The following is an 11,192-nucleotide window of genomic DNA, read 5'->3' on the forward strand; positions in this document are numbered from 1 at the left end:
TAATTCGATGTGAACCAAGGGCAATTCGCTCGAGTTCTGATCTATGAAATAGATGCCATCAGGAAGGTGATGCCTTCAATTCATCATGTTCTTTGCGTGCCTAATTATGCTCTCATCCTCTTTTGTTGTATTCACAGTGTTTTTTCTGGCCAATGGTTTGTGAATCTTTGCAAGAGGATTATCAGCCCCCCAGTGACATTTGTGAAAAAAATATCATTCAAAGCATGGTGTTCTTTGCTGTTATTGTTCCTAATTTAAAGGGGACTGAGATTTCTACCTAGGAAATTTTAGTGGGGTTACCTTCAAATGATCGGACATCTGAAATAAATCTATTACTAAGACAAAGACATTGTGTTGTTTTTCATAAATTTTTTGAACAGTTTTGGAAGAAGCAAGCATGCAATGTTGATGAAGCCCAGTCGTTGACACTCCGGTATGAACCGAGGGCAGACCATCTCGCCTCTGAAACTGATCTTACATGCAAAGCTCTTGAGCAGCGGCTGATCAATTTAATGTTGTGATAGTAATAAGAGTTGTCGGTACTTCTTCTTTCCTGTACTATAAATACAAACATACGTGCTACACTACTTTTGTACAAACTATAATGGGTGTATAATGGATCTGAGCTCATAATTTCTCTGCTGCCTCTGTGTTTATATACATTCTTGCTTTCCAGCAAATATCAATCCACACACAAGTACAATCACTTTGTGGACACCAGCTCGTATAATCTTACTATTTCTAGGCTTATCCATCTCACTTATTGATACATATGAATAGCATTACTAGGAATGCTCATGTCCATGAGCAAATGAGTGAATGTCATAATGTGGACCAAACGAGCTAGCTCAATGGGCGGCAGCAAACCTTGCACCGCAGATGAACGCCTCAAGACGCGCGCAATAGCGCGCCCCAACCCCTAGTTGGCAAGCAAGAACCGGCCCGTGTGCACGGGCAACGCGAGGACACCAACGCCGCCTCCCCTACTGCGGCGCCGAGCTGTGGGGCAGCGCAGGGCGGCTCAGGTGTCTCGTCGCCACCGCCTCACTCTCCTCCGCCCGTTGATGAGCAGGCCGGGGGCGGAAGCCGCAAAGCTGGGAAATCGAGCTCCGTGGCGAGGGAGGGCGGCTCCGGAGTCTCCTCGCCATCACGCCCCCCTGCTCCGCCCGTCGATGGGCAGGCCGAGGGCTGAATCTTCGAAGCCGGAGGATCGAGTTCCGCTGCTGCGCACGCCAGGAGCAGGTGATGGAGCGTCTCTTGCGCTTGATATGTCGCGATCTGCTGTGTTTTCTTTGCAGATATCCGATCTCGACTTAGCGATTCTTGGTTTCTTTCGAATAGGCTGGATTGCCGAAGGCCAAGAAGACGTTCTTGAGCAAGATAATCAGCTTCAGCAAGAACAAGGTATAGCCTGAATCTCGTGTTTCTTGATTACACTGATTCTTTGCTCTTCTTTGTGCATTCTTGTGCCAATTTTTGTGTTCGGGATGTGGAATTTGTGACCTCAGAGTTCGTGTGGAATGTTGGTAAAAGGGATGAAACTTTTGGGCGAATGTTGGGGCCAATCTGGTTTTATTATACGTGCAGATTAGGCAAATCCTGATTATTACTACGTGCTCTTCTTGTCATCTTGGAATATGGAGGCAAGTGAACAACCTCTCTGTGATTAGTCAAAAACTCGAATATGTTTAAGATTTGGGTGCTGGTGCCTGTATCCATTCATTCTTATATCGTGTGGTAGCATATTCATCGCAGTGTACAGCGTTGGAAAACACTGGGAATATGTCTTTGTTTTAGGCATGCATATCTTGATCAGTGCTCCTGTGAAATTTTAGTTAGAAGTCCTAAAGCCAAAGGTAAGAGGTTTTAATGTAAATGGATGGTGTTATAGGCATAGTTAATTCATATGATTATTCAGGGTTGCTTACCTGGACATGATTCCCGTAGATCATTGGTCATTCACATGCAAAATCACTGACCACCGCCCACAAAATAAATAATTAAATTCACTGACCACTTACTCTGATTTTGGTCTAAAAGCTGTGATGTTTGGTTGGTTGGTACCTGAAACCGTCTTGGAAGCCTCACAACATGATTCTTGTAAACAGTTGCTAAAGTAAGATGTTTTGGATTTTGCAGCATCAGTTGTGTGATACTATTATTAGATTCTTCAAAAACTCCAGCTCTCATTCCCCTATTTTGTATTCTTAAATCCTGGCTGTGATGTTTTAGTCTGTACAATTACTTATAAGTTTGGCAAGTTATATATGGATCTTAACCACAGGCGTGGAATATGATTTCGTGGAATATGCTTCTTACTTTCTTGTCTGAATGCTTAATAGTATGTTAACTTTGCAATGTGATGGAACAATAGACCTTATACCCTTGAGTGTATGAAACATTGCACATATTTCTCTATTTTTTTACTCAACAACAGCCAATCAATGTCAATGAAGGTTTCTTACATTTATTAGTAGTTCCAACCAATTCCGGAGAACGTGCAAACGAGAAAAGCAGAAGCAAAACAAAATCTGGATCACGTTTTAGATCTGTTGCTGCACAACAAAATTTCCATCAGGCTTTAGATCTGTTATTTCCTAGTTCTAATCAGCATAAACTGAATCCTCTTATCTGCCTGCGCAGTGCAGGCAATTTCTTTCGAGGGCTCCCTTGATTATTGTGCTGAACAGATTCGTGCAATTCATTTACATGAAAGAGTAGATCCTGTGAATGCGTTGGACTTTCGTGGTCTCTACTCAGACTTTAGGCCAGTGAAAATTGACGGGGAGTGTTTCTACAGGAGCTTCATAATTTCCTACCTTGAAATTGTCCTTCTCCCTATTCCTTAGTACACTATAGGATGCATGCTCCCTGATCTAACTATCTTTGTTTATGCCGATGTACGACAGGAGCAAGTTCTTGATAGGCAAGACACAAATGAGGAAGAATGCCTCCTTGCAGCTATTGAAGAGGTGGCTGACGAGGAACATGCATGTTTCTCTGAATTTTCTAGTAGCCACAAAGTAAGTTCCTGACTTTTTCCACAATTGTGTTTTTTCTTGGATAAATATATTCGTAAGGGACAATTCTCTTCAAGTTACTGTACATGTCAAAATGGATTCAGCTGTCTAACCATCATTGTTGTATCATTTGAAGGAGATGCACAATTGCTTAGCAGTAGTGACATGGCATTGCAGTTTACGCCCTGTTGACGCAAACTCAAGTCTGAAGCTTATTATAATATTACAACCTGAAACCCAACTTAACAAAAATGCACCTTAAGTTTATTTGTAAGGGATACTAGTGTGACAATGTAAACCGCAAGAGTATAATTCTATGCTTCATTGAACACTGAAATGCTTCAGACCTGCCGCTTCTCATGATGTAGCCATCTTAACATTCTGTTACTAAGTATTCATACTCTTTAACTATTTTATAGTACTCCTAGATTGTTAATAACTGAAGTTTTTCAGGCGATTTGTTACCCTAGTTATGTTTGTCAATATCTTGTTATTTAGTATCAATAGTGTATGTAAGCACTTTTGTAACCGACGGTATCGCCTTACAGAGCTGTATGGAATGGTTACCAAATGCGATATTTTAACTCACGGATTGTTTCAGGCATTTAAGGAGTTGATAAAGAAAGTAAAGAGCTGGAAGAAAAAATGCAGATTGATCCCCGTATTAACTGAGAGGTTTTTGATATGTTTGGTTTTCTGCAATTCCGGCCAAGTATTGTGGCCGAATGCTTCCATCTCACTGACTTAATCTGCTTCTTTGTCAGATACCTTAAGCGGAAACTTCTCAAGTTCTTCAGCACTTACGATCGAACAGAAGACAGCGAGAAAACACTTCTCAACTTATCCTTCAAAGTCATCAACCTATCTTTCCTTCAGTTCATCCCAATTAATGTTTCTGACACATTTTTGGTGGTTAGTTCTTGTTTTCCTCAGGTTAGTAGCAGCTATCTGGTTATGCTCGCACATGGCGGACTATGAAGAGGTTATACCTGGACTTGGAGAAAATGACAGTGTGACAGATGTGAGTATCAGCATATCTTCCTTCACATCATGTCATCCTGAATTTCCGATCCATTAGTTTCAACGTGCTGATTCAGTAGTAGACTGGCTTCTTTCGACACTTTTCAAGAACATCAACATTTGTCATGAAAATTTGTGCCCTTTTGCTTACATCAGCACAGGCTCTAGTTTCTGCATGGCGCTACAAGTATTCGGAGAGCAAAAAAATGAAATCAAACAACAGTATTATCACTTTAGAAATTGTGGTGCCTTTCAGAGTTCTGAAGCACAGCATATCTTCTCTTCATCTCCTTGATTAGCAGATAGGCAAAGGCTCGCCGTTCCACTCCTTGAGGCATTCCAACAGCGCGTCGATGTGCTTACCCTGGTTCATGGCAATAAACACCTTGTCCACCTCCTCCCCAGGTGACCGCGTCTTCTCTCCGGTCAAGTACACCGTTCCCAGCTCCTCGCGCATGAACCGGTACAGTGGGTATGATCGGCAGTCAGTGATACGGTTCGGTTCTGCAGCAGTGCCATTCTCCACTGCACCTCTAGCAGCCTCAACCTCCTGAGGCAGTGTCGCGCAGAGCTCCTGCTCAAATTTGGCAACCTTGGCAAACACCGAGGTCTCCACATTGCGCTCAGCCTCACCGTTGGCCAGGGCGTGCTCCACCAGCACCGCGCGCATCTTCTTCATGAGAGGGTAGTTGGCGCTGCAAGGGTCGTCCGCGTATGCAAACACCGCCTCGCGGTCAATTGTTTGGAGCAGGTCCTTCTCACAAAAACGTGCGTTGTGGAGGCCACCCATGTCATTTGTGATCAGGGTCTTCCTGGCCACTCTTGTGACACAATTCTTGACGGCGTTCTTGACATTCTCCTCGAGGTGGCGCAGGTCGATGGCTTGGCACAGCGCAACCAAAAATGTAGAGGACATGAGCTTCAGAATGTCGATGGCCTCGGCAGTCTTCCGAGCCGAGATTAATCCGAGGGAGTTAACGTCTTGGTTGTGTTGCTCCGCACTCTGGACATGGTTGGTCACAGGGTTGCCCAAGAATTGGAGCTCCGAGCAGTATGAAGCCATGGCAATCTCGGCACCCTTGAAGCCATAGTCCAGGCTTGGGTTGCGGCCACCTGAGAGGTTGGAGGGCAAACCATTGTTGTAGAAGTCATTCACTAGCTCCGAGAACTGGGCAAACATGAGCTTGCCGATCGCAGCAACGGCAAGCCTCGTGTTGTCCATCGACACACCGATGGGTGTGCCTTGGAAGTTGCCACCGTGGATTGCCTTTCCACGAGATACGTCAATGAGTGGGTTGTCATTGACGGAGTTGATCTCGCGCTCGATCGACTTCGTCGCTGCACGGATGACCTCAATTTGTGGCCCAAGCCATTGCGGCGATGTGCGGAGAGCATATCTGTCTTGCTTTGGCTTCATCAATGGGTCGAGCTCACCAAGCTTCTTTGTGAGCATCATGTAGGAGCTGCCCTCCAGGATGTGCTCCATGATTGCCGCGGCCTCGATCTGTCCAGGGTGGTGCTTCAGCTTGTGTGTCAGATGGTCAGTGTACTCTGGCTTGCCGTTCATCACTTCGCAGAACACGGCTGACAAAACTTCAGCAAGCACACCAAGGACATTCGCTTCAAAGAGAACAATGGACGCGAGTCCAGAGCCCACCGCCGTGCCATTAACCATAGCAAGGCCTTCCTTGGGTTGCAGCTCAAAGAAGCCATGCTGGATGCCCGCAATCTTAAATGCTTCAGCGGCATTAACCTTGGTGCCATCGGGAGCCACAGCCACGGCATTTGGGCGGCCGGTGACAAGTCCCGCGATGTAGGAGAGCGGGACGAGATCGCCGGAAGCGGTGATGGTGCCCCGGAGAGGCAGGCACGGTGTAACGTTGGCGTTGAGCAGCGTGGCGATGGTCTCGAGAATCTCGAAGCGGATGCCGGAGTACCCTTGGAGCAGGGTGTTGACGCGGACAAGCATCGCCGCGCGCGTGGTGGCCGCTGGCAGCACGTGACCATCGCTGCCGGTGCCGAACGCCCCGGCGTTAAGGAACCGGATGAGCTCCCTCTGCAGAGCACCGCCCTCCTTGGTCCTCCGATGGGAGGTGGCGCCGAAGCCGGTGGTGACGCCATAGCTGTCGGTGCCGTTCGCCATGCTGGTCATGACCCAGTCGCTGCTCTCCTTGACGCTGCCGCGGGCGGACTCGTTGAGCTTCACCCTGGCACCGTCGGCCGCGGCCACCGCCGCGACCTGGGCGATGGTCAAGCTGGCGCCCTCCATAACCACCACCGGCCTGCGGTACTCCTCCACCATCCGCTTGACGGCGTCCAGATGGCTCCCCGACAGCTCCTCTGCCGCCTTCCCCCAGTTGAGCGGGTCAGCACTCCGCGGCTGGGCCACGCAAATACCATCGCTGCCTTTGGCGGCCATTGGTTTGATCAACACTGTATCTTGAAGTCTCGATGGAGCTGTTGCGAGAGAGAAGGGCTCGAGTACAGAGTACAGACCGGTGGTCTTTACTGTGTCAGCTGGATTTTTGATGTGGCGACTGACTGATGAAATTGTGGAGCAGCCGTGAGAGAGAAGAGCTCGTTGGAGTAGGAGGTCGGGATGCTCTTCTTGGATGGGAATGGAGGAGAGGGAAGGATTTAAATAGGCAGTGGACTGCACGCAGGGTGGGTGGGGAACTGGGGATTGGTGTGGACTGTGACCGGGATGGTTGGGTTGACCGCCGGACTGGACTTGGCACAAAGGTTGGGTTGGTGGCCTCGTGCGTGCGGACTTTGAACAAGGCCAAGAAAGGCAGCCGCTGCGACGATGGGATACCAGTATAATACTATCATGCAGTGCAAATGTGCTGCACGCGGTTGCTGCCTGATGGTGATGGTTTTCGTCTGCCATTTTCAGGTCGCTGATTAACCATTCGGCGGCCATTTTTTATCAAGTCTGGTACAGGGATGAGCTCCCATTATTGTTCCAGTCCGTTTTAGATTTATTTCAGTTATTAGGTACTTCCTCCATTCCAAATTACTTGTCGTAGAAATGGACGTATCTAGAACTAAAATACATTTAGATACATTCATACCCGTGATAAGTAATTTGGAACGGAGGGAGTACGTCCTAGTCTGATTCTTGTATGATTAGGTGAGACTGGTCCTTCGCAAATGCATGGTATGTACTGTAGCGGAGCTCTGACTTACAGCTTGGCTTTTTGACCATGACTTGAACACGACAAGTTCACACGGGATATTCGGACGAGTTTGCTTTTTCGATAAATATATAGAGGATGATTTTATTTACTCAAAATAAAACACCAAACGGGTTTTGCATAGCCAAAACAGAAAACACAAACAATACTCAGCTTTGCATAACCAAAACACAAATCACTAACAATCTCGTAAAAAAGAAAAAACAACATATGGGCAATTCGTAGATTATGTAGCTACTCATGTTGCGTAAAACCACTTTGAACAACTGTTGGTACTCTGTTCGACGTAGTGTAGTCCACGTATGAAGACAGTGCATACCATAGAAAATAACATGCAAAGGAGAATATTTTTTGCCGTTAAAAAATCATTTGTATATAAACATAGTGACCATAATAAGGCAAACACCCCCACTTATTAGAGTACTGGACCTATTTGAAATTTCATCCAACCAGTGACCATAAATACTGGCAACACTTGCTTATACAAATTGAACGTCATCTAAATGACTGACCACGTAGAGCATGCAGGCGTACCCCTTCGCGTAGCCACCCCTTGGGTGACGCCAGCCCCTCCCCCCCTTCCCCCGAAATCCTAGCCGCCAACCCACCTTCGAGACCTCCCCTGCCGCCGTTGCCACCGGCAAGGGCCGCGGTGGCGGCGGGCCCAGCACCAAAGGCTCCTGGGCAAGTGGTCGTCGCGGGATCTCCCATGAAGCGGAGGGGCGCTTCATGTGGGGATGACAAAGGCAGCAGTTAGGGCGGCACCCCTATGTGCAGCGACGATCGAGGCTTCATTGTTGGCGGGATGGTCGACCTGGAGATGGATGGTGGTGATGGCGGCACTTCATTCACCGAGGCGGGCTGCTACGTGTGCAAACTGGCAGCAACGGTGGCTGTGGATCTGGTGCAGACCCCGCCCAGATCCATCTCGGTGTGGCCTTGGTCGGCCGGCGGCGCGAGGAGGGATTGGTGAGGGGGCGGTTGGAGTCTCCCTGCTGGCGTGCCGACGACGGCTTTCGTCTTCACGACGAGGTTCCGTACGGTGCCAGTCAACGACGAGATCGGGAGAACGCGACTTCCGGTGAAAGTCGTGCCGACTAGGGTCATGGCGGACGATGGCGGCGTCTGTGACGTCGTTCCCTTCTCGGGACGCTCCGAGGGAAACCCTAGATCTGGGTATTCCCGGATTGGACGACGATGACATCTTCGATGCCACTCTCCCTCTTGTGGGCATCATTTTTGTTGGGGAACGTAGCATGCAATTTTAAAAAAATTCCTACGATCATGCAAGATCTATCTAAGAGATGCATAGCAATGAGAGAGGGAGAGTGTGTCCACGTACCCTCGTAGACTGAAAGCGAAAGCGTTAGGTTAACGCGGTTGATGTAGTTGAAGCGAAAGCGTTAGGTTAAAGCGAAAGCGAAAGCATGCAAATCTCTATGTCTCCCACCTGGACTAGATCCCGGATGGAATTGAAGCGTCTTTTGATGTGCTTGGTTCTCTTGTGAAATCTGGATTCCTTTGCCAAGGCAATTGCACCAGTATTGTCACAAAAGATTTTCATTGGACCCGATGCACTAGGTATGACACCTAGATCGGATATGAACTCCTTCATCCAGACTCCTTCATTTGCTGCTTCCGAAGCAGCTATGTACTCCACTTCACATGTAGATCCCGCTACAACACTTTGTTTAGAACTGCACCAACTGATAGCTCCACCGTTTAATGTAAACACGTATCCGGTTTGCGATTTAGAATCGTCCGGATTAGTGTCAAAGCTTGCATCAACGTAACCTTTTACGATGAGCTCTTTGTCACCTCCATATATGAGAAACATATCCTTAGTCCTTTTCAGGTATTTCAGGATGTTCTTGACCGTTGTCTAGTGATCCACTCCTGGATCACTTTGGTACCTCTCTGCTAGACTTATAGCAAGGCACACATCAGGTCTGGTACACAGCATTGCATACATGATAGAGCCTATGGCTGAAGCATAGGGAATATCTTTCATTTTCTCTCTATCTTCTGCAGTGGTCGGGCATTGAGTCTTACTCAACTTCACACCTTGTAACACAGGCAAGAACCCTTTCTTTGCTTGATCCATTTTGAACTTCTTTAAAACTGTGTCAAGGTATGTGCTTTGTGAAAGTCCAATTAAGCGTCTTGATCTATCTCTATAGATCTTAATGCCTAATATGTAAGCAGCTTCACCGAGGTCTTTCATTGAAAAACTCTTATTCAAGTATCCCTTTATGCTATCCAGAAATTCTATATCATTTCCAATTAGTAATATGTCATCCACATATAATATCAGAAATGCTACAGAGCTCCCACTCACTTTTTTGTAAATACAGGCTTCTCCAAAAGTCTATATAAAACCAAATGCTTTGATCACACTATCAAAGCGTTTATTCCAACTCCGAGAGGCTTGCACCAGTCCATAAATGGATCGCTGGAGCTTGCACACTTTGTTAGCTCCCTTTTGGATCGACAAAACCTTCCGGTTGCATCATATACAACTCTTCTTCCAGAAATCCATTCAGGAATGCAGTTTTGACATCCATCTGCCAAATTTCATAATCATAAAATGCGGCAATTGCTAACATGATTCGGACAGACTTAAGCATCGCTACAGGTGAGAAGGTCTCATCATAGTCAATCCCTTGAACTTGCCGAAAACCTTTTGCGACAAGTCGAGCTTTGTAGACAGTAATATTACCGTCAGTGTCAGTCTTCTTCTTGAAAATCCATTTATTCTCAATTGCTTGCCGATCATTGGGTAAGTCAACCAAAGTCCATACTTCATTCTCATACATGGATCCCATCTCAGATTTCATGGCTTCAAGCCATTTTGCGGAATCTGGGCTCACCATCGCTTCTTCATAGTTTGTAGGTTCATCATGATCTAGTAGCATGACTTCCAGAACAGGATTACCGTACCACTCTGACGCGGATCTCACTCTGGTTGATCTACGAGGTTCAGTAGTATCTTGTTCTGAAGTTTCATGATCATCATCATTAGCTTCCTCACTAACTGGTGTAGGTGTCACTGAAACAATTTTCTGTGATGCACTATTTTCCAATAAGGGAGCAGGTACAGTTACCTCGTCAAGTTCTACTTTCCTCCCACTCACTTCTTTCGAGAGAAACTCCTTCTCCAGAAAGTTTCTGAATTTAGCAACAAAAGTCTTGCCCTCGGATCTATGATAGAAGGTGTATCCAATAGTTTCCTTTGGATATCCTATGAAGACACATTTCTCCGATTTGGGTTCGAGCTTATCAGGTTGAAACTTTTTCACATAAGCATCGCAGCCCCAAACTTTCAGAAACGACAACTTTGGTTTCTTGCCAAACCACAGTTCATAAGGCGTCGTCTCAACGGATTTTGATGGTGCCCTATTAACGTGAATGCGGCCGTCTCTAGAGCGTATCCCCAAAACGATAGCGGTAAATCAGTAAGAGACATCATAGATCGCACCATATCTAGTAAAACACGATTACGATGTTCGGACACACCATTATGCTGTGGTGTTCCGGGTGGCGTGAGTTGCGAAACTATTCCACAATTTTTCAAATGTACATCAAACTCGTAACTCAAATATTCTCCTCCACGATCAGATCGTAGAAACTTTATTTTCTTGTTACAATAATTTTCAACTTCACTCTGAAATTCTTTGAACTTTTCAAACGTTTCAGACTTATGTTTCATTAAGTAGATATACCCATATCTGCTTAAGTCATCTGTGAAGGTGAGAAAATAACGATATCCGCCACGAGCCTCAATATTCATCGGACCACATACATCTGTATGTATGATTTCCAACAAATCTGTTGCTCTTTCCATAGTACCGGAGAACGGTGTTTTAGTCATCTTGCCCATGAGGCACGGTTCGCAAGTACCAAGTGATTCATAATCAAGTGGTTCCAAAAGTCCATCAGTATGGAGTTTCTTCAT

At 46.3% G+C, this 11,192-nt stretch overlaps 2 protein-coding genes across 2 annotated transcripts; one reads left to right on the forward strand and one right to left on the reverse strand.

Moving 5' to 3' along the window:
* The first annotated feature begins 811 nt into the window (after positions 1 to 811).
* On the forward strand, positions 812 to 4,190 carry LOC123191631 (uncharacterized). The gene is made up of 6 exons (XM_044604293.1): positions 812 to 815; positions 1,073 to 1,242; positions 1,342 to 1,404; positions 2,910 to 3,023; positions 3,622 to 3,695; positions 3,785 to 4,190. The coding sequence occupies exons 1-6, from the start codon at positions 812 to 814 to the stop codon at positions 3,996 to 3,998; spliced, it is 639 nt and encodes a 212-aa protein (XP_044460228.1). The 3' UTR covers positions 3,999 to 4,190.
* On the reverse strand, positions 4,149 to 6,635 carry LOC123188342 (phenylalanine ammonia-lyase-like). Its single transcript, XM_044600393.1, has one exon. It carries the CDS (start codon positions 6,457 to 6,459, stop codon positions 4,336 to 4,338), a length of 2,124 nt encoding a protein of 707 aa, XP_044456328.1. The 5' UTR covers positions 6,460 to 6,635; the 3' UTR covers positions 4,149 to 4,335.
* Positions 6,636 to 11,192: the final 4,557 nt, after the last annotated feature.

The sequence above is a fragment of the Triticum aestivum genome, chromosome 2A, assembly GCF_018294505.1.
Source record: "Triticum aestivum cultivar Chinese Spring chromosome 2A, IWGSC CS RefSeq v2.1, whole genome shotgun sequence".
In the NCBI taxonomy this organism is placed as follows: Eukaryota; Viridiplantae; Streptophyta; class Magnoliopsida; order Poales; family Poaceae; genus Triticum; species Triticum aestivum.